We start from the raw sequence: 23,791 nt of genomic DNA, 5'->3' as shown, positions 1-23,791 counted from the left end.
GAGAGATGCAAGGAACAGGCCAGCATGAGCCAGCAAGTGAGAAATTAGATACATGCCTGCCTCATTTGTGAACATATCATTATTCTTATTTTAGGATTTGTTAGACTGCCAGACACTCCTGGAGCACAACAAGTGATGTGACTATGTGAATTGTAGGCCTGAGCAGATTGAGAGTGCAGGGGCTGTCAATAGATGCATGGCCCAGTCATCTTCTCAGGGAAGAGGGGGGGAAAACAAACAAATGCATCTCATTATTGCAGCGCGCAGCTCTGCAGTGCTCTGGGTAACCCATCAAAGTCCACACAGATTCAATTGCTTCTTTTAAATCAGTTTGAACCTGCAGCCACATCTCATCTGTCTCAATAGCAGACCGAGACCAGTGTGCGACTCTACACATTGCAACAGCTCCTCCTAGTGGTAAAACATTGACTGATCTGGCAACAAAAGGTTGGAGATGAGCTGCTGAATGCAAGGCTGGTTTACTTAATTGAGGTCCAGCTGTTCAGTCATACACTAGGTTGATTTCAGAATTCAGCTGCAACTATCTTCCAGCTCCTGTCTGTGCTCACATTTCATTCTTGACATATCTCCATGTTTCCTCCTCTGCTGGTCTTTCATGTTTTCCTTACACTCTGGTATCCTTCCTGTACCTACCAACTCCCTGTTCTGTCTCTCAGCTCAGGCAGCCTTTGCACTTGATCTCTGATGAAAGAAAAACAACCTTCACTGTAGCCATTTTCTAATTCTACAGGCTCACCCACTCACCAAAACCTGGCACAATAGACTGATTTTCTGTAGTTTGTGCAGGATATAATAGACAGTCTTGGTAGGAACGAACAGATCTGCAGAGTCTCTTTGATAATTAGTTGGTGACAGAGTTCTCAATTCACTGCCAAACAATTTTTGGTCCCTTAGGGTAAAAGCTATGTTGTTGTTGTGTGTTTATTTTTTTTTCTGGAATCCCCTATTCATGGTCAGATAAAAGGATTGTAGAGTAGAACAGCAGTGAAGTGAAGACTGCTTTGATCACTCCAGAAAGCGCATATTTAGCTTGGGGGTGATGTGAGGAAAGAAGTGTTTGGTGTTTCTATGATAGATTAGCACTGGATCAGTTTCATCAGTGTTCAATCTCTTCTTCTCTACAAATTGTATTCTAACATGATGAACAATCAAACTTCAGTGCAACAAATCCCTAAAAAGTTGACAGCATGACATTACAAATCTTCCAATCTAATTATCAAATCTTTGTATAAGCCGATACCCATCTTGTAAATCAGCTGTGTTTGTACTCATCCAGTTCCTCCTTCCAAGCCTTACTTTATCGTGGACGTGGCAATACCTTGGGTAGCGGGAAACAAGTACTCCATCACCTGCGTTGCCCCTGATGCAAAGCCTGAGGCTGAAATTACAATCTTTAAAGGTGAGACTCCTTTCAGTTGCTCTACATTTGACAATGATGGTCAAGCTGGCAGGCTGGAAAAGAAGGGCAATGACCTTTTTTATATATATATATATGTATATATATAATATATTGCACATCCTGCAAGCTCCTCAGCCACAACCTAAATATTTCAACATTGAAACATAACAGGGATAAAATGCAGTTGCAGTTAGGACGTCTTGTTTCATAGATCTTTGATAGCAGAGTTGAAAGGAGTAGACGTAGTGTGGGAGGATGTAGCCTGATCCACTTTACAATTACATGTGCAGAGAAAGTATCAGTGACTGTTCACATCCACATCTAAACAAACTTATAATGAGATAAAGCAGAAAGATTTATGATTGTTTTGCTTGTTTTTTTTTTAACTCAGATTTGGCTGCAAGGTTAGGTTGCTTTTCTAAGGTGTATTTTATTTCTTGATTTTTAACTCAATTGTATTCCATTACACTGTAATGTTCTCTGCTGATATTATAATGTAGCTTTAACTTGATTTTCAAACTGTGGTGCAAATTCTTATCATGCTACACACAAACATATTTACATATTTTGTTATTCCACATGAGAACAAAACCGATGCTTCTGTTTGACATGAACACATTTACACAAGATATTGCCCCTTTTTGTGTGTCTTCCCCACATTGTGTCTTTCAGATGGAGTCGAGCTGACAGGTGCAGAGTCTTCCACCATGTCTGGCTCAAAGGATAAGCTTCAGAACACGCATGCTAAAGTAACGTATGTGTTCAACCGCCTGCCAGACTCATTCTCCTCACCAGCCTGCTAAATCTCTCCAAGTCAGCCTCAGTTTCTTGTTTCCCTCATTTTCATGCTCCTATTTTTCCATCTGTCTTAGTGAGCACAATGAATTTCTGCACACAGCGAACTGTTACTTGGCACTGCACGATTGAATTAGCTTCTGTCAAATGCACGAAATTACATTCCAGTGGCGAGACAGATCAGATCCTTACTGGTTCACCAGGTGCCTATACATTAAACGAGGCCATAGATTACTTTAATCCTGTATGTCTCCTCTATGTCAGAGATAATAACCTCTTGTCATATCCTCAGATAACATTGGTACTGAGAAACTGCAATGTTATTCAGCACTCAGAGCTGAGGTCTTAAGTAATATTGATGCTACTGCCTCATAATCACACTGAGCATGAACAGCAGTGGGGCTCTGGGTTTTGTACAAATATCATTTTACTAAAAATGTAGAAGACATAAACAGAATGTGGTGCACAGATGTGTTGCAATGATAAAAGACTTGGAGTGTCCACACGGTAGTGAGTTATGCTCTATCATGATGCTTATCAAGGATGTGAAAAGCCTTGTTTTCCACACTCTTCTTCCCTTTCCAGTTCTCTGTGAACAGTGAAACATATTTACATAATGCACCTATTGTCTACACACACAACTTTAACAGACAATAAATGTTTACTTACATTCATTTATGCACAATCAGATGGCTGATCAATGGGAGTCATGCAAGATGTAACAAAAAAAGTTTTAAAAGTTACACAATTTGCCTTGTATCTTTTTTTCTTTGGCCACCGCCTGGCCAAAAGAAAAGTCGCCACCAAACAAAAAGTCACACACTCTAAAATTTCCTGGACTGCCTTGGGCTTTTGTTGTGGCATGCATTCTCTGTGGTATTCTTTCAAAAAGCTTCTGCGGTGTCACAAGCCTTATGTCCATCCGATGTTGCATTAATTTTTCACCAAGATCTTGGTGATGGGAGATTCTGACCACAGGCCAGGGCCTTCTCCAGCACATCCAAAAGATTTTCATTGGGTTCAAGTCTGGATTCTGTTGTTGCCAATTCATGTGTGAAAATGATGGCTCATGCTTCCTGAACTACTCTTTTGCAATTTGAGCCTGATGAATCCTGGCAATGTCATCTTGGAATATGCTCATGTCATCAAGGAAGAAAAAAAATCCATTGATGGAATAACCTGGTCATGCAGCGGATCTGTCTTTCTGAGTATTAAGGACAATATCAGTCCTTTAAGCATACTAGGTACGCAACATGTGAATATGTTGTTTGTTCTTAATTCTACTCTGCTTTACATATTTGACAGTTATATAGATATTAGTTCTTTTTCTATTTACAAAATTATTGGTATCATTCACACAAATGCTAGAGAAAACATGTAATTGAAAACCACAACTATCTTCCAAACATCCTCAACTGTTGGATTTATTGATCCAGCAGTTTAGAAATCACACTGAGAGATTTAAACATTTTGTTAAAAACCAAAACAATGTACCAGAAAAAGCACAAATTAGCTTCCCATCAATAACTTGATGATAATCAAGAGTTTAGGGTAATTATTTATCAGGTTATTTAAAAATAAAATCTGTTATTGTTTCTTTCTCTTTAAAAAAAAAAAAATTGGATTAAGTGGTATAGAAAATGAATGAATGAATAATCACTCATTGACAAACTTATATATATGTCTATACAGCAAGACTGTAGCCCCTCCATATCTTTGCTCAGTTTTTGCTGTATTTCAAGGGAATCATTACAGCCCACTGACAGGCTCATACAATGTTTTAGTGGTTTTGTGTAAAATATGCATTTCTTAAAGCTATTAAAGCCAGACGAAGTCATGCTTACATTTATCCATCCATCCATGTTGGTTGACATAAAGACATGTTTAAGGTAACCATTGGGCGTGGACAACAAGACATGGCTTATATGTAATTCTGTGAATGAATGATTGGTAAATTCAGATTTTCAGACATTTGGCAATTTTAGCCTGTTTCATATTAAACAGAAGAAAAGTCAAATGTACTTAAGTGTCAAGAAGCTAAAATTCATTTGAAGGTATTCAAAAATTACTATGTGAAGAACTAAAGATATAGTTTCATCTGGAGTATAGCATGCTATCACACACCTTTTCTCCTTGCTGATGTCCAGCGCTGTGTTTACCAGCTGCTCCTTCATGTGCGTTTATGTATGTTCATGTGAATCACCTTTAGAAACTCCAGGCCCTTCCTCTCTATGAAAGGATGTAGCAAGCCAACAATGGCAGCGCACATTTTTTTAAGAGAAATGGCAGAGAACAAAAGCGTTCATCTGAAAGCAACCAGGATCCAGCATTACCTTGAAAAATAACTACGGTTGTCGGTGAAGAAGTTGTCGGATAAAGAGACAAGGACACAGCCGGATTAACATTGACCTTCAGTTTCAAAAGTGGAAATCACTGCCACAGCTAAAGCGACTACTGTTGTCAAGGAGTGGAGGTGTGGACCTAAAAGCAGGGACGGGAGGCAGAATGCAGAACTTAGACGTTTTAATCTTTAAAAAGAAAAAAAAGAAAATAACTCAACTAAAGACAAACTAACACATGAAGCAAACGAAAACACAATGAACCAGAAACAGACAAACACCAAACAAGACGCAGGTGTAATGAATCAACTGAGTCCACGTGAATCTAATGAACGGGAAAGCAAAACAGGAAGCAAGACACACAGGAACTAAACAAGGAAAACTACAAAATAAAACAGGAAACCAGAACTAAAGACACAACGTGAAACATTACATAATGACAACTGTTTGACCTGGAATTGGCTCTTCTTTTCTGTAAATAACCACATAAACGTTATAAGTTATTTTGACATGCTCCACAAAGTGCTATATTGTTTTGCTGAGTCTTTTTGCACTTTGCACATTTATTTGCAGATAACATGGTGGGGGAAAGAGTACAGGGAGGTGCGGCTCATGACGCATTTTGTTTTGGTCTGCGTAACAGCAAACCTTGCTGTGAAACATTTTCACTCTTTGCTCCCTTAATTAGGGATGGATTTTCTTCAATCTGATGTCATCTCGCACTGATTGCTAGTTTGACTGTACTGGGGCATTGCCGTACAGAACAGTCCTTTACTGTGATGCCCCTTGGACCCAATTGTAGTGGTGGGAAAGAGGGTAAATTACTAAGCTCTGATTCATGTTTAAGAACATCCCCCATTCCTGCCCTAAACCCCCTCCCAAACATAGCCCTTCAGAGCTCCTTCTGTGACAAACTGCTTCACCCAAAGAGGGATGGAGCACTATCGCAGGTCTCGCAGCAGTTAGACTGAAAACAAGCACTGATTCTAGTAGACCACAAACACACTGAATACATCCAATATAATTCATTATCATGCACACTGAATATTCTATCATTATAATAAAAACATCAGCAACAAAAATATTAAAAAATACAGAATAATAATAATAATAATAATAAAAAGACTTCCATCAGCACCCCATCTCCCCTGGGTAGGGTGGGTGGCTGGGCATGTTTTTCCCATGTATGTGTAGGTTTTCTCCCAGCTTCCTTCCACAGTCCAGATATGCATGTTAGGTTGATTTGACTCTGAATTCTTGCTAGGAGCGAGTGTGAGTCTGGCAGAATGTTTGTGTCTCTCTGTGTCAGTCCTGTGATGAACAGGGAACAGCTAAGATAGGCCCCAGCCCCCCAGGACCCTGCATTGGAATTTGAACACTGTTTACTTGAGATAATGAGAAAAATCATCCAGTTATCATGAGAAAGCAATCTTTCTTATCTTAACAAGATAATTATTTTGTTACATTGAGATAACAATGTTAAAACAAACAAACAAAAGACGTTAACATAACCACTCTCGGCTTCCATATTATACATATTAAAATTCTATATTTATTAAAAAATGTTTCAGTGCAAAATCGAATTGTTCTCCATGTGGATGAAAACTAAACAGACAACATGATTTACTTTTCTGAACTAATGACTGAAATGATCTTGTGTTGTTGTGATCTTGTGTAGTTTAACCAACCAGTGTTGGTTAAACTACATTACTATAAAAAAGTAAAAAATTATAATTAAGAAATACTTCTTCCAAAAAAAAACTGCATAAGTAAAATAGTTTCCTCATTTTAATAGTAGCTAATTACTCTGAAAAGTAATTATTCTGTTCAAATATGTTCCCTTCAACAGAACTTTAAATTCATCTGCATGTTAATTTATTCATAATAAAACTGAATATTAGATGTGACTAATGAATGAAATGGAAACTTAACAGAATAAATCACTCACAAAAAAATCACTGACACTAATCTCGGGTTGCTTGGATGTCGTAGCTTCGTCTCTTCTTCGGGAGAGGAGCTTCATGTGGTTGTAACTGCTAACAGCAGCCGGGAGGAAACTCTACATTTCTGGTGCTAATGAACATTTCTCATACAGGTCTTTTTTTTATCTCCGAGAGAAAACTGATGTCTGTAATTCCACACTGACACTTGAAGTCTGTAACAACTCTTCATCAGTCTATTATCATCAGTTAGAAATCAGTAAGCTTGTTTCTCCCCCCCAATCCCACATTCAGATTACAAAACAGAATTACAGTGTAATGCTTCATACATCTTCAGTGTTAACTTTTAACTTCACTTGGGTTGTAGCTAAGGAAAATGTTCTGGGGGCAACTTCTATACTTTACCCATTGTAACAGAACACAGCAACTCTTTTTCTACTCAGTCACTCCACCTCCTCTCCACTGTAGCAGTAATTCAAAACACTCCCAATAAAAGTGAAACTTATTTTCACCCAAAACAAAAATAAAAATGCACTGTCAGTAATGTTTTATTGTCTGTGATGATGAAAGAGCTGTAACGGTGGAAAGAGCAATTACTTAAATAGCCCATTACTGTACCACATGGAAATGTAATACTGTTAGTAACTCTATTTATTTTAACCCATCACAGAATTTAACAAATAAGAATTTAGCTGGGAGAAGTCTGTCTTTCCACTGTCCAAAGTCATGCAACCAGCGACCTGTCCAAGGTGTAACCTTCCTCTCGCTTAATGGTTGCAGGGATAGGCTCCAGATTCCCACAACCCTGAATTGGAACAAAGGGTTGAGAAAATGGATGGATGGAAAAAACACATTTAAATCATGTAAAAGCTGTTGCTGTGCAGCAAAAACAAAGTGACTAAAATACAACAAGGTTGAGACGTTTGTTGCAATTTGAATATGTCATTATAATCTGTCATTTAATCTGTCTCCCTCTCAAAGGTTTACTGCTCTGACTTCAGACCATGGAAGAGAGATGGTGTGTCAGGCCACAAATTCTGCCAATGCCAAGCCTGTAGTTACTACAATGACCATGAATGTGAACTGTGAGTGCCTAAATTAGCAGCTAACTTGTTTTTTTTTTCTCTTCAAAACACACACTCATGTAGCTACAGGGAGGTCCCGGGGTATCCAGCCTCGTGCACTCAGTGTGTGTTAGCAGTCTGAGAAGAAACATCCAACTTGAAGGCAAAGTAACACCTACTTTAAAAAAAAAAACAGCATTCAGCAGAGGCAACATCTAGGTCTCACTGTAGTTCCTGCTGGACTGAGATTAATATGACCAAATTAGAAAGCTGTCCTCTTACACTGTAAAAAATAACATACCATTCTGCAATTCAAAATAATTTAATTTTTTTTGTTTGTTTTATTAAATAATCTTAAAATTATTTATACACTTTGTCGTTGCATCAATTTTAATCCAAATGCACTAACCAATTATTGGACCAACGCAGATGCATTATACCAGCATGGCTTCTGGTAAAGAATTTTTAACATTGTTATAATAACTAATAGGCAATGGGAATCCAAGGCCACCTCAGTTAATGATAATAAATCTTGCACAACTAGCCCAACAACGCTTGTGCTCATCAGCTCAAATTAAATTTAGAGTGCACGGAGGCAGAAAATGAAGCCAGTTTCTCTTGCTTTTTCTTTCATAATATTAACACAAACTGTGCAACATTATATAATGAAATTGTTGCCGGAGCATGTGAAGGGTTAGTTGACACACATGCTGTCTCTGCCTTTTATTGCATTAACGCCTTTTTCTCCTCTTATTTGTTGATGTGTAAACCATTGTTTAATGTTCTAACAGCGTGACTCTGCAGTTAATGTTTACTATAGTAGATTTAGTATTTTCTACCCTGTTGATTGATTACTGAGACTTTAGAGTCATGTTGTTGATTAAAGTGGAGCTGCTCTGCTGGTACTTTTTCCACTTCAACTGCTGGATTATCCACGAGCTAACTAGACACCTTCATAAGAGGCCTCTACTGCTGTTTTAATCAGTCAGTTATAAATTTAAGCACACCTCCCGTCTTCTCTATCTCAGTTTTAAACAACATGTGCTCTCCACTAAAGTGCTAATGTTGCAGAACTTGGGACCACCGCTGTCGTCTTGCTCAGTATGCCAGCCCATCAAAAACCAGCGCGGTGGCCATTTTCACCCAGCCAGATAGTTAGCAAGGTGGCAATTTGTCATGCTGGCTCAGGGTCTACAGTCTGCTCTCTGAAACTGATTGCAGCAATAACAAAGGCCCATCCTCTTCTAATTTATTTTACTGCATATATTTTATTCACGGAGGCTGTAATTTATTCATATTTCGCGCTAGCTTATTACTGTGTGAACATCTGTTATTTTGCTTTATGGACTGAATCCAGCTCGCTGCTTTCTTAATAGTTAATGCTTTCATCAGATCTGGACCTCTTACCCACAGTCATGTTGAATTTGACCAATTTATTGGCTCAGTCTCAACAAATAGGGATACTCCCCACTCGATTGCCAAGTGTTTTCATTGTTTCTCTATGTTGTTTTATTGATTCTCTCTTGATACATTACGCTCTCAAAGTTGCTACATCCCTTTTTGTCTGTCAATTTTTGCCTTCAATTTTCCTTTCTACCCTTTGTTGTAACAGTTTTTGCTTTCGACTCTCATTTCCTGACAGTCCCACCCCAGCTTCCAGTTATCAGAGGTCTGAGTAAAGATGAAGTCCAAGCAGGGACAACACTTGTTTTGGAGTGTGAGTCTCAGAGTGGAAACCCCTTAGCTAGTCTCAGATGGACCAAGGTAAATCTTCTGCATCCTTTAATAAAACAAATTTTTAAGAAACGTGTCAGCAAGTTAAAAGCCAATGGACAGATGAATTATAGCCTAAGTAAGTATACCTCACAGTTTCTGTGTACCTATAGTGAGATATATATATATATATATATATATATATATATATATATATATATATATATATATATATATATATATATATATATATATATATATATATATATATACATACACACACATAATTTTTTTTTTTTTTTTTTTTCTATAATAACTGCCTTTTTTATTCTCACGTTGCATCTTTTAGAATGGAGAGATTCTTTCTACAACCTGGGAAGAGGACACTGCATCCCAGAAAGCTAAAAGTGTCCTCAAGCTGAAGATCACCCCTGCAGACAACCAGGCCGAGCTGTGCTGTGAAAGCTTCAATATGGTGTCCTTGTCACCTTTGTCTGTCACCCGCGTAATAACTGTGTTCTGTGAGTGACAATGGCACATAATATAGCCTGTAATGCTGGAACATACTTATGCTCAAAAAGCCCTGGTAGGAATAGCTAAAGATAGATTATTAAAGACACAAGGAAAAGGAATACACTAAATCTGACTCTCGCAGCTAAAAACTCTAATGTTAAGATCATTTAGAGAAACTATTTATCGTGGCTGCAGCCCATATTTTCATCTTTCTCCAGATTAATGCAAAATTCTGAAGCACTGAAGGCAACACTTTGAGCAACATTCATAGCAATGGTCAACTAAAATACTAACAAAGTAAATATTTATCAGCCTTGTCGCATTGACTCTGACAATACCCTGCTTTCCTCCTATAGAGCCAGAGAACTTAAGTCTGAGCATTAAATACACTATTTTATATAAATGTGATTTGAATCGACCCTTCCAGAAATCTTTTTTTACTAGTGCTGTGTGATTGTAGCTGAAGTTACACCAGCACTCCTCACCAGTCTCCCAGTAGGCTTCACTGCCATGCCTTGAAGTCATTTGTTCAGCGAAGGTGACTGCCTGACTGTGCTATAGGCTGTGGCAGAAGCTGCAGGGCACAGAGTAAGATTCCCCAGTGAAACATGGATATGCCCTTTCTATCATACAAGACCTGAGTAATTTCTTTGTATGCGATATGTCTCATGTGAGATAAACACAAATGTGCCAAACAGCCACATATATACCCACTACAGCCCTCCCTCCTAAGCCTGTCAGCTCAGTCCCGAGCCTTTGTATTCCCCTGAAGGCTTTATAGAAGAGCAACACATTGCCTGCAGCTATTGTGCCCTGTCTCCCCCTCTGGTTAAAACGAAGCAGACTTTAGAAACCACAATAAAAACCCCAAGAGAAAACAAGTTGCCACTCAAAGTGATCTACACTTTCACCCTTGATACAGCTCTGTGTTTCACATCCTAAAATAGTTGCGCTGCTGTGATCAGAATAGGTACTGGTAGCTACAATGCATGCGGTGATATTTTTACTGACTTGTTTTTTTGGGTGTTTGCCTGTGAATGTGCACCTTTTCATCAGTTGAGCCTGCAGAGCTGACACTGGTGGGTTCATTAGAGGCCATTGAAGGGCAGGAGTTGACTCTGAGCTGCCATACCTCCTCAAGTAATCCTCCCGTCGACATTCGCTGGTGGTTGGGGCACAAGGAGCTAAACAGCACTTCTCCATACAGGGAAGAGGTAGGACAAGATAAAAGACACAATGGAGGCTACGTCTTAACACTGCTGACGATGGCATTCAGTTTTAGCAGAATGCTGAAAAAGGCTATGTTTATGTTCCTTTTTTTGTAAACGAAAAGATTGTTAATGTGCAAAAAGGATTTCCTTTTAGTTAAGCTTCCCATTAGGGAGCCAACGAAAAGCTATTAAAATGGCTCCCATTAAATTAAAAAAATCCTCAATATGAAATTTGACCTCATATGAACCTTGTATGAAAGCAAACAGTGTGACCATAAGCAATCCCTGAATAGGCCTGCCACAGCTTCACAAATGAGTCAGCCTATTCCAGAAAGAGTATTCTGCAGCTCCTCTCCTCTTTTGTGTATGTTAATAAGATCAAAGTGAATAAAAGCTAACACAGAAGATGAGTAATATTAAACAAGCTCTTTATTCATCTGGCAGCAGAGTTTTCATTTGATCTTACACAAGGCACTCAGTGGGCTGTATGTGAGCTTTTATGCATCTGAAACAGTGTGAGGTTAATGAAGACTGACGCTTCTGTTCAGAGTCTTTGTTAGTCTTTCTGACTGTGGCTTTTACTGTAATCACTGCAATAATGGCTTTAATAACCAGATGTGCTGCATAGGCATGACCACTATCAGGCAGGTGCAAAATGACACTGTGCTCAATTTATAACACGGTACAAAAAAGGAGAGTCAGACTAATATGCTTATTTATCACAGACCGTGCACAACATCAGTTATTATAGCAGCTAATTTGCCATCTGTATTCGCCAAGCCACTGAGGGTTGTTTTTCTCAGTATTTTTTTTCCATCTCTCATACAGCTGACACCAAACCAAGTCTTTCTGCCCCCAACTGAACTGTTCTATGTCTTGTGTGTCTACAGGGAGAATATGGTGGGATGACAACCATATCCAATACGACCCACCAATTCTCACGAGAGGACAACGGACTGACGCTCACCTGTGAAGCTTTTAACAAGGGCACACATTTCTCCAAGATCCAGACCGCTACAATCATTGTTTATTGTAAGTGAGTCCAACTCTGTGCAGGACATTAGTTCATTTAAAATTTAGATTTGGTTGCATTTTCATACTGAAATAGTCATCTGTAAGAGATCATGAGTGCAACTGTAATTTCAGCTCTAATCCAAATAGGGATGTTAAGCAAAATGTAAATAAATACAGAATGAGCTCAAAAAGGGTATTCAGGAAGACAATGAGGTTCAGTTTTTTCTTTCTGAAATATGCAAAGCTTTGCAAGGAAAAATTGTCATTTGGAAAGGAGTAAACATTGCTCTGAAACTTGCGTCCTCATACTGTCAGAGATGGGTTATCATTTAGCGCGTAACGCTACTGCTTCCTGATATCCAGTAATACTGCAGTGATATGCTTTGCTCTGCTGACATGCTTTGAACTGAACACTGAAAACATGCCACATGGTCCTTCTTCTCTTCCGTATGTATGGCATGGTGTAAACATTTTTTTTTATAAGTGATTCCAAGAATTTTAACTTTCAGTATGTCTGTACTGAAATCTTCGCTTGAAATTAGCTTCTGCCCAGTGAAACAGCTGCATTTCTGGATCATTTTCACATATGGCTCTTTCTCCGCATGATAGAGCTCAAACCGACATACACTGGTAGATGTCACTGGAAATTTTTTTACAGACACTGATTTCTAGACACATTCCAGTAGTCATCTCTATGACAGACGCATACCTGTTTTTAATGATGTAACCTGAAGACCTGAGGAACCATAGCATCCCACAATTATTTTCAGCAATGTCCCACATTGACAAAGATTTTTCCAGATATTCTGGATCTCTTGATGATATAATGTGCTGAAGATGATGGAATGCTTAAATTTCAGACCGTTTTTGGCAGAATGTTGAACCACTGCCCATCCTTACTTGTGAAGGCTTTAGAGTTGTTTTGTTTTGTTTTTTTGTTTTTATATACAATCATCTTACTGACCTGTTACCAGTTAATCTTATTAGTTCCAACATTTTCCTCCGGCTGGTTTTATAGTTACTATTTTTCCAGTCTCTGTTGGCTTTTTCTGCCTTTTTTTTTTATCAGACATGTAGCTTACAGCAGATTCCAGATGAGCCAATATATTCTACAACAATTGTTTAACTTTCAACATCTGGCAAATTTTCTATCTGCTTTGTAAGCATTATTTTATGTTTTTATTTTGTTTTTGCACAGCCTCTTATCTTTTGTGACCTGGGATTTGATTTGAGGTCTTAGTGTAGAATGGGAAAACAGGGGGAACTGAATTTGTAGCTCCAAACACTATTTGGGCCAAATTTGGGCAGGAATTAGCCACCTAAATGATCTTACATATGTGTGCTATCTGATGACGTAAAACGTTGAGCCCTTGTAACCTGTTTTATTTTGTGGATTATGCAGAAATTCTATGAACAGAGCCAGTCACACATCTTTGGAGTGTTTCACTGCTGCGGTGAAAGAAGTGGGGCAGAAAGAAATAATTTGTTCACACTGTTCATTAAACTAAAGCAGATTTCATAATATATTTAGCTGCATGTATCCACCTACATAAGCAGCAGGATAGTCATTCTAGTCAAGTTTATAGCAATGTTTCATCGATTGTTACTTTTAATTAAAATAAAAAAACAGCACTAACTCATATACTGTCTATCATTTTACAACAGACCCTCCTCAAAAAGTATGGATTGTTGCTCCACCTGAACACATTCCCCTTCGTGCAGGGATCACAGTCACTCTTGTCTGTCACTCCAATGGTGGGAATCCGGCTGCAACCCTGACCTGGTTCAAGGTGAGACTGTTCTGTTTATGCGTTACCTATACATACAGAACGCACGTTTTGTATTGTATGCCAAATGTACACCCACTGCTCTTTATTTCTCACCCCTATTTTAGAATTCAAAAGCATTGCCTAATGCAAAGAGACAGACCTCCTCTGGTATGGGAGTAGCTCGAGAACTCGTCCTGGTCCTGGCAGCAAGTGACAACATGGCCACATACCGCTGTGATGCCACTAATGAGGGAGGGAAGACCATCTCTGCTCACACTAAGTTCCAGGTTCATTGTGAGTAAGACTGCAAAGAATGCCTGACCTATTCCTGGTCACAGTTTTCTTTCAGGTATCTATTAATCTTGATGTCAGAAAAATGGAAATGACTTAAACCCTGTGACACTTAATATTTCAGTGGAATATTTTATATTCTTCATCTTAGATTCTTTTGTTTGTTTGCTTAATGGTTTTCCAGTTACAGCAGTGAATATGAAGATTACAACCAAACAGGAAGTGCTTCGTCGGGGTGACGTCCTGAAGCTGGAGTGCTTGTCTGGAAGCAGCAACCCAAAGGCCATCACCTCTTGGAATCTGGACACATTCAGGTTTGACTGGGTGGTAGATTTTGAAATAATGTGACCCTGATGGACAAGACATGACAAAATTACATGATAAAAATGCATAAAAATTACATCAACATTGCAGAGAGTTTTATAAAATGTGTTTTCACTTTAATCGTATTTTCTGAATCTTTTGTTTATTTTAGTTTTCCGGTGTTTCCTCAAAAATAAATTTCTAAAACTTTCTAAAAAACATGATAGCACCAGCTTCCAGTTAAATTAGACTGAAAAACAGATGCATATCCTGTAATTGTGCCACGATGTATGTTTGATAAGTGAAGCTGAAATCCTTTAATAACTGGATTTTCTGGGTGGGATTTGTTTCCTAGTTTTCGGGGAGACGAGGAGGCAGCTCAAAAGGATTTATATGGTGGTGTTTCGGTAACCAGTACATTATCCCTGAACCTGAGCTCTCAGCACCACAACAAGAAAGTCATTTGCCACGCTTACAACCCTGAGTTGGCAGAAGGGACCAAAACATTCTACCAGCTCGATGTGCTTTGTAAGTAGTGCCACAATTGCTTTCTTTTTTGTTTGTTTGTTTTTTTGTTTGTTTAGTTACTTGTTTCCTTCTATTTTATTTGTTTGTGATCAAAATGTGGTATGCATAATTTTTAAATGATGCATAAATATGATCACTAATGGCTCAGATGAAAACTGCTTTGCTGGTATACTTTTGCAGTGTGCTCATGCGTGCGTTTATTTTTTGTTTACAGGAAACCTTTGTTGTGATTTGTGGGTCTGTTGAGCTCTGCGGCAGTGTGTCCTAATTGTGCATTTGCTTTGCTGCGTGGCCATGTTTGTCTTTGATGCCATTTCACAGGCAGAAGACAGCCTCTGCTTCAAAGCTTGGTACTGTGTATGAGCATGAAGGAATGTCACTGTGTGTTTGAGCGGATCTGCTGTTGGACAACAGCACTGTCAGTCGTTGTTTTAATGCCTGTCCCTCTCCCTCCTGCCTTGCATTCCTCCCCCATCGTTTAAGTGTGTGAAGCTGGTTAGATCTGGAATTATTAGTGGGATGTTGACTTTTCTCCTGGTTTGACTCTCATTAGTGTCTCTTAGTGCTTTCATGCTCAACATGTTTTGTGAGTTTTCATGCTCATTCTTGTTGGTCCTTACCACTCCCGTAGACCTAATTTTGTATCTGTGCCTCTGCTCAAGCACTCCTGGTGCCTATCCAGCTTACTATAGCTGTAATTCTTTGCCGTTTCTGTGTTCAGACCCACCAGAATTCAGCTCTGACCAGCCAACAGAGATCCAGGTGGTGGAGGATGACGTGGCAACCATCCCGCTGATGGTCTCAGCTAACCCAGAGGAAGTCTCCTGCATTTGGCGGCACCACAGGGAGATGCTGGTCAAAGGTGATCCCAAGCCGTGTGATGGCTCTATAAACCAGGTCCTGGTTGAGCTGAGCCAGCAAGTAAGCACTCAGCTCTGCCATTCAGGGTCTGAATAAAACATGGCAGGTTAGCCAGCATGGGACCCTGCCAAATGTGATTCTCATTACAGCTCTAATGTATGCAGTCTAAATGAGGATTGCTGTCTCCCTGAATACAACACTACTGCTCTAAACCTGGCTTTTCCTCCAGGTCGGTGTCATCAGGGCCCTGCTGCACTCACCCTTTTTCTGTTAACTCCGCTAGCTATATTGTAAGCAGTCAACACCATAAAATGACTGTATTTTGAATGAGGAAGTGCATTTTTTTATAATTTGGGTGCTGGGGTACAGAGGGTATCTCCTGCACAAAGCCTATTGTTGGCTTGATGTGGGAATCCAGCCAGGCCAATCAATAATGCAGGATTAGATGTCACTTAGAGACCAGTGGCCAGAGGACATGCAGCTGATGAGCATGTAATGAATACTTAATTTACCATTGGTTTGCATGTGTGTATCTGTGTGTGTTTTATAAAGGGGAGGATCTGCATTATCACTGGTTGGATGACCACTCTCTGGAAATCAAGAATGTGACGAAGAAAGATGCTGGAGTTTACATTATCGAGTGTGAAAACGGGGAGGGCGTCAACAAAACATCGGTCACGCTGGATGTTCACTGTAAGACCCTGCAGAAAGCGAACAGAGAAGCAGATACACCCCCCAGCTATAGAGCTGTGAACTGTTTAATGGTTCAAAAGTACCTCCAGTTTACAGTGAACAAAGAATATAAAAATAGGAGAGACAAAACAGAAGGTCTTTGTTTATAATGGTCTCGCCACCTCATTTCTCTCTGAGCTGTTGCATGTCCACTCCCCTTCCCTGTCACTCAGGTCAGGATGCAAAATAAGATCAGAGGGGGGAAGGCCCTGTTCAGTGGCGGCTCCTCGGTTGTGGAACTCGCTGCCACAGCATGTTAGACAGACCTCCTCATTGTCCACTTTCAAATCTCTATTTAAAACCATTTTTTCTTTGACCTTTGACCCAGCTTGAGAGTTGATTTTATTATTATTATTTTAATATTAATTTAGGTTTTTCTGTGTTTAATCTTTTATGCATTTATTTTAGTTTTGGTCTTATTTTACATATTTATTATATTAAATTTATTTTATGTCTTTTAAATGTTCTTACAGTTCTTTTTGTTTTTAAAGGGCTTAATAAAAAAAAAGTTGGCTTAACTGATAAACATGCACACCCTTTAAGTCAGTCACATCACTACTCCCCACTCTTCAAATAAAGAGAGTGCTTTTTACTATGAATTTATACCTTTAGGCTGCTAACAGAGTGATTTTGAGTTGATCTAAAGCTGAGAAGTGTCATACAATAACACTGACTTTCAGCTCCTCCCCATCAAACCTTCATTAGGCATCTCTGCAAGGCCGTCCACTTGCCCTGCTGCCTCAGGGCCAGCCTTCAGCTCCAGGCCCTCTGCCTCAATACTGATGATTTAATAATGCGAGTGCTAGAAATGTAGGTCTGCCTTATTCACCAAAGCCCATGGTGCAAGCCTAATGGATTCTGCCATCCCAAACTGACTGGGCTTGACAGTTGTAGATATTCATTATGTATGGAAGATTGTAGTAGCTTTTATGTGTGGCAGTGTAGCCCACTTAACAATGTCGTTCTTGGTTAGGAGACCAACATGAGTGGATCCTGCAAACCCAGAGGTCTCCGTCTCGCTACTGTTTCCCGCCACTGTTCTTCAAGAGTGAACATAGGTACAGACAAGTAGGCACTAATGGCCTTTCTGTTGCGTGTACATAGCACCCACGGGAAGAACAAAAAGCTTGTGAGGCGAAGGCAGACAAAGCAAAGAAGGAGAGTCACGCTGACTGGGAGGAGAGAAAGATGATGGAAAGATGTATATAAGGAGGAAACAAACAAAGGCACATTGGTCACTCTGCTACAATCAGAATGGGGATGCGTTCTCATTATAGTGCTTCATTGGTCACATGGCCAATTTTCAGTTTGGTTGCAGCAGCCTCTTTTGCTGCAACATATAGAGAAGTATTGAATCCCAAGCGCAGACACGGATTACAACAGGGTTATGAACACTGTCAAAGGCAAACGAGCAGGACTAATTATAGCACTGCAACATGCCTTTATAATGGATGACTTGTCCTGGGCTGACAGTAGTCCTGCCTTTGCTTTGTCCCAATTTTCTTTTTCTCAGATGCTCCCCGTGTCAAAGCAGAAAAAGACCCTGTGTTTGTTAACCTGGGGGGAATAGCAGACCTAATATGTGTGGCAGATGCCAACCCTATTATACCTGGCATGTTCTCTTGGAAATGGCTGGTGAGAGCTACAGACACTCATACATACACACACATACACACACATACACAACAACAGTCAACAGTCAACAGCTAAATTATATTTTCTTTATCTGGCTTCTTTTGTATTATTTTCTCTTTCCTTACCGTTTATCACATTGGCCTTTGCAAATGCCCAGATAAACCATATTTCACTGACTCTAACTATCCTTCCACCCCACCTCTTCCTGCTTCACTCTCAGCCCAAATCCAGAAAAATAGCTTTCATTACTGCTGCGTGACTAAAGGACACATTCGTCAATGTGGCGTGGTCTGTGTCTACTGATGCTTTCTGCGGTCTCACCCACCCCCTTGCCAGTGGAGTGTGTTCTGCTTTCCACCTGCACAGCCCCTCCTTTTCTCTTTTCTCTTTTCTCTTTTCTCGGGGCACTCCAGCCTTTGGTGTTATCCTTCTCTGTCCTTACAGCTTGTTCCACTGAGTGCCCTTTCCATGCAGATCTCAAGCCTCAATTTCTTCCTACCTGTCTTACTGTCACACAGCAAGACAGGTAGAAAGCCATCTCCCAGGAGGAGGGGAGTGGGTACTGAGGGATAACAGCTGTCTTCTGATGATTTCCCCTCACTTTGTCTTCCACAGGGAGAGGAAGAGGTGGGGATGGGAGAGGAGACCCAGGAAGATGAATCAAGCCTCCTGACCATCCGTGATGTGACTCGAGCTCATGCTGGTCTTTACCAGTGCACAGCTGATAATGGCATAGCACTCCCTGCCAGTGTAAATGTGCGACTGGTAGTTAAATGTGAGTTTGTAGTGCGTGTGTGTGTTTACTACTGAAACAGAGCATTTCAGAAAACCTACAATGCTCATGTATCTGTAAATACACAAAAACTGTTTATTCTTATTTTCCTTGTTTGCGTGGTTGATCTCCATATCTTTTTTTTTTTTTTGTCTTGAGTAGTCAAACCAAAGCTTCAGAAAGGACCCCAGTGGAGGAAGGTAGCAAGTAGAGGAGATGGCACTACAACAGCTGAATTAGTGTGCCATGCTGAGGGTTATCCCCGTGTTGACTTCATTTGGGAAAAAAAAGGTGTTCTTATGGATTTGGCAAACCCCAGGTTAGAAAAAAAACTGCTGTTCCTTTATGTTTATTATTGATTTTGGTGCTACTGAAAGCAGTATTTGTTGATGAAGCTTCACAGTTTGATTAGATTCGACCCAGATACAATATATTATCTTGCCATTTCTTGTTTTTTCTACAAGCTGGAGTCAATTTTATATTTCCACAATGCCTTCTATCTGCCTGCTTAGTATTTATCTTTTGCCTATTTGTGTGTGTGTGTGTGTGTGTGTGTGTGTGTGTGTGTGTGTGTGTGTATGTGTGTGTGTGTGCTTGTGTTTATACTGTAGGTATGAGGAGAAGACGATGAGGGAAGGCTACTTCCACACCAGCACACTGCAAGTCATAAATGTGAGCTCAAGTCTGGACTATGTTGACTTCAGCTGCATTGCTAGCAACTCACTTGGGGAAGACAAGCTAGACATCCAGCTCGTCAGCACAAGTACTGTAACTGAATACATTTCCATTTTTTGTGTATGGATGTGTGTCTCTAGGTGACAACGGCTGGATCCACAGCATTCTCTGTTGGTGTCCTAAGATATTCTTTTTTTTTTTTTTTTTTAATTTATCCAGTGGCTCATACTTTGTTTCAGATGCAGGGTTATTTAATTATTAGACAGATTTAACAAATACTTTATCCTACTGTTTAGTTTTAAATATTACTGTCATCTGTGTAGCTAAGTTTCATTGCACTCATTAAAACATAAGAAAAGTTGATAAAGACTGATAGGTTGTAGACTCAGAGATAGATAGAAGACTGCACCAAAACTAAAAAGCGAGTGTGTATTGATTAGTCACTCTTCTTGGTGTCTAGCTGTCCAAAACTCAGCTTCTATTAGTGTGTTTTTGCCCCCTAGTGGGCACAATTGCCTCACAGTTGCTTTAAACAAGTGGCAAATGATGAAAGTCAGTTTTTATGGCACACAAAGTGTAGAGATTATTCATATCACATTTTTGGCGGTGGCGCACTAATTTTTCCTTCGGTTTTTAATTTGGCAGCCTTTCAGAGTAAGTGAGCGTGTACTGCCCTGTCCAAATTCTGTCAGACTTTTTCAGCAACATTGCAATAGTTAAGAGAAGCCCATCAAACATCCAGTATTTTGTGAAGTGCAGAGAGATGTTGCTCCTGAGGGTCAGCCCTTTAAGTGAACCCATCTCCACCTTATCATTTAGCCTATAGCAGTACTTTACTGCTTCCTGAGATAATACTGCAGCGATATGCTTTGCTCTCCTGGCATGCTTCGACTCTCTTACCTTCAAGCAACCAGTGTGTCTGCGCGCATCCGCTGTAATCAACCCATTCCAGCTCTCAGCACATGCCAGCAGCCATTGCTGGACACATTTAATGTTTACTATAAAAACCATGAAATACAATCCAATACTGGCCCTGTTTCTCCTCTTGTCATTTATCAGAGCTGTGAATATTCATAATTAATCTGACACAGTGATAATAAATTTTATATGCTTCCTTATCATTTTGGAGCCCGAGAGGAAGAATTTTTTTCTTCTTTTTTTCTTAGCATGGTGCTTTTTGGATTTGAGAGAGACAAGATTTTAAAAAAAAGGCTGACCACTTTACCCTGGAATCTTCTGAGTTGAGTTTATAGTGGGAATTATTTACTTAGTAAATTGGACAGCAGCCTAGACCCTTGTACAAGTAGAGCATTTCTTTCTTATGTTGCAGCTCAGCTACTGCACCTAAAACTTCCCTCCTTTTCTGTTCTGCGCTCCAAATGCTAGATAATCCACCTGCACTTTACTGCCCTCGCCGTAATTGGTCTGGATAGCCTCCATTCATAATTATTCTCAACAGTGAAACCAAAATAAGGAAATTTTTCATTACATCTGTGTTTGAATAAAATTAGAAAAAATTGGTCCCTTTTTTTCTGAGAGAAATGATGCAAACGCTGGTCATCATTCATGAGTTCCCATAAAAAAAATTTTAAAAAATCAATTATAAGCTTGAAATCTTACAATTATATGGCCAAAGGTCCATTCACAATAATAAATTATCATCAATTCTTCTGGCATGTTTTTAAATTCTCCTAAAACCAAGAAGATCATCTCTGTGCTCACATTTGACATGGTATTTATAATTGCACCATGTCAAAGAGAGCAACCAAAGGAGTACACAAAGGCTGCAGGGATGCATGTATTAAGTCTGAAAATATTAACACTTAGCTGAATAATGATAGATATAATTTTTTAAGAACTAATGCACTTGAAATACCTCCTTCCTGAGGAGAGGGTTTAGGTCTCACAGGAACACATTTGCAATTTTCAGCTATCTTCTATTCTTTTACCTTTAGATCACCCAGATCCACCTTCATCATTCAGCCAAGTTAGTGTCACCCATGACTCTGTCACTCTAGAGTGGATCCCTGGCTTCAATGGTGGCTTGCAACAGATATTTCGTATAAGGTAAAAAGCCAGGAGAAAATCTTTCAGAATGACACGCTCTGCTAACAAAGGAACTGTTATTCAACTGCCTTTTGATTGACAGATACCGTGGAAACCAGTCAGTCAGCTTCCTGTATGTGGACGTCTTTCCCCCTGATGCAGCAAACTTCACTGTCTCTGGTTTGCAGCCTGCCACAACCTACAACTTCTCTGTAAATGCTCTCAATGCAATAGGAGAGAGTGATTATGCTGACAACAATGCAATACTGACCATCACCACCAAGGGTCAGTTTGGAGTAACCCCAGTTTACCAAAGAGGACTAAACAGTGTAGATATCTGAATTTTTGTGTTTTTAATTAATTCTTTCCTCATAGAGAGGCCACAGTTAGAAAAGGACCCACCAGAGGAGGATGAGCCAGGTGAGTTTTTTTTACCGCACCTCAACGTTTCTCAGGGCAATCAGAGATGGCAGATAGCTTCCTTTGCTGCGCCTTAAAGGCTGTTGTGGTAGCCATAGTGACAGTTGTTGTGGCAACACAAAAGCATTTCCAAAAAAAAAGTTTCCAAAATGTATAATTTATCTTTAATTGTTTATGTAATGAGATTACATTTTTTGATGTGTATCAAACCAGGTCCACGTGGATTTCCAGCCGATTTGACTGTATTGCTCACAGTGGTATTTGGACTGCTGCTGCTGCTGAATTCCCTGGGCTGCTTCTTTAGGCTGAAGTGGAAAAAAAGGCTAAATCAAACAAGTAATCGTGATCATCTTTTCATCTACAGATGTGAAAGTGTTCTCTCCATCACTTTCTGCCATTGTGATGCTCCACTTCCCCAACAAAACTCTAAAGAAATTATTTGGAGGCATGATGTAATTGTCAGCTCAGCACCTCATCTTTCCATGTCCCTCTTTCTATTCGTCTATCCTGTCACCTCTCCTTTTGCTCACCCTCTAAGCCTCTGCCTCCCTCCACATTCATCCCTGAAAGCTGTCACTTCCATGTTGCATCCATATCTCTTATCTCATTTGCTTTATGCCCTTCCTCTTTCTTCTCTTTTGTCTCTTCCCATTTGTTCATCAGCCTAACTGTCAAGGTCTCCCTCTCAATCTTTAATTTTTTTCTTCACCAGCTTTCCCGGCCCTCTGAGGTTTTTTTGTTGTTGTTGTTATTTGTTTTGTTTTTGTATTAAATGTCTTTAATCACTCTTACTTGACTGCCTCTTTTGTTTTCTGTGATAATATCAGTGCTTGTGATATGATGTTCCTGTCTTTAGCTTTTCGTTTTTCCATGACTAAGCCTCTTCTCCGATGTTTCTTTACTCTCAGCAGGGGCAGGAGGGAGCGATGTGGGGAAAAATGAAGAGGATGGGTAAGTCAAGGCTCTCCAGTTCCATCAATGAATCACACAATGAGTCCACAGTAGTGAGTTTTAAATCTTATCTACTGGCTTTCCATAGAAAAAAAACAGGCAGGCAAAACAACAAGCTTTAGTCAATATCCCTTCACTTTAGATTCATCAGCCTTGCACAATAAGCAAAAAGTCATCCAGTAACCAAATCATGCAATGTCATACAGAGTTTAATGTGTAAAGGAAACACGTTTCTATGCAGTCATATTCAAGTCACAGTGAGGGCTGATTAAAGCCAAATGTCACTATTTAGCTCACAATGGCTGATTTCTCCATGCAGGTCAAGTCAATCAACTGTTGGAAACTCCAATAAGTATGAGAGCCGGGAACAAATCAACACTGCAGCCCAGCGTACACTCCTCATCGACTCAGGATCTGAAACAAACAGCAACGTCTATGAAAGCTATGTAGCGGTAAGAATAGCAGGGAGAAGGAAGAAATGAATTTGAGAGAAACAGAGAAGGCTGAGTAATCAGATGAGGGAGGAAAAGAGGTTAGACAGAGGGTGAGGGGATCTGGCAGAAAAGGAAGTGGTGAATTCAGCCATAACATGGGAAATGGATAGATAAGGTAATGAAACCTTAAGCTGTGTGTGGAAGATGGAAGACAGATCAATACCTCACAATTAGCATTCAAAATAGACATTGATCTTGGCGAAATTATCATTTTGTACTTTAAAAAGGCCAACAGGGATTTGGACCCAGAAGAAAACTGTTTAGTGAAGCAAAAGAAAACAGGTACTGTTGTGCTGTCAGAAGAA

At 39.7% G+C, this 23,791-nt stretch overlaps 1 protein-coding gene across 1 annotated transcript in view; it reads left to right on the top strand.

Moving 5' to 3' along the window:
- nphs1 (NPHS1 adhesion molecule, nephrin) overlaps positions 1-23,791 on the top strand; it is a gene marked incomplete at its 3' end in the record, with an annotated part of 41,499 nt that overhangs the window by 16,444 nt on the left and 1,264 nt on the right. Inside the window, exons 4-25 of the mRNA XM_079241116.1 lie at positions 1,298-1,420; positions 2,093-2,174; positions 7,476-7,579; positions 9,201-9,322; positions 9,621-9,792; positions 10,841-10,998; positions 11,886-12,027; positions 13,675-13,799; positions 13,904-14,072; positions 14,254-14,383; positions 14,728-14,900; positions 15,622-15,762; positions 16,314-16,454; positions 18,007-18,128; positions 18,744-18,903; positions 19,063-19,219; positions 19,512-19,663; positions 21,531-21,642; positions 21,725-21,906; positions 21,997-22,041; positions 22,950-22,992; positions 23,312-23,444. Of these exons, the coding sequence (XP_079097242.1) occupies positions 1,298-1,420; positions 2,093-2,174; positions 7,476-7,579; positions 9,201-9,322; positions 9,621-9,792; positions 10,841-10,998; positions 11,886-12,027; positions 13,675-13,799; positions 13,904-14,072; positions 14,254-14,383; positions 14,728-14,900; positions 15,622-15,762; positions 16,314-16,454; positions 18,007-18,128; positions 18,744-18,903; positions 19,063-19,219; positions 19,512-19,663; positions 21,531-21,642; positions 21,725-21,906; positions 21,997-22,041; positions 22,950-22,992; positions 23,312-23,444 (2,888 nt within the window). The remainder of the gene's footprint in view (positions 1-1,297; positions 1,421-2,092; positions 2,175-7,475; positions 7,580-9,200; positions 9,323-9,620; positions 9,793-10,840; positions 10,999-11,885; positions 12,028-13,674; positions 13,800-13,903; positions 14,073-14,253; positions 14,384-14,727; positions 14,901-15,621; positions 15,763-16,313; positions 16,455-18,006; positions 18,129-18,743; positions 18,904-19,062; positions 19,220-19,511; positions 19,664-21,530; positions 21,643-21,724; positions 21,907-21,996; positions 22,042-22,949; positions 22,993-23,311; positions 23,445-23,791) is intronic.

Source organism: Telmatherina bonti (genome assembly GCF_933228915.1).
Source record: "Telmatherina bonti genome assembly, chromosome: 5".
Taxonomy (NCBI): domain Eukaryota; kingdom Metazoa; phylum Chordata; class Actinopteri; order Atheriniformes; family Telmatherinidae; genus Telmatherina; species Telmatherina bonti.
This window is presented reverse-complemented; position numbering and strand designations above follow the sequence as displayed.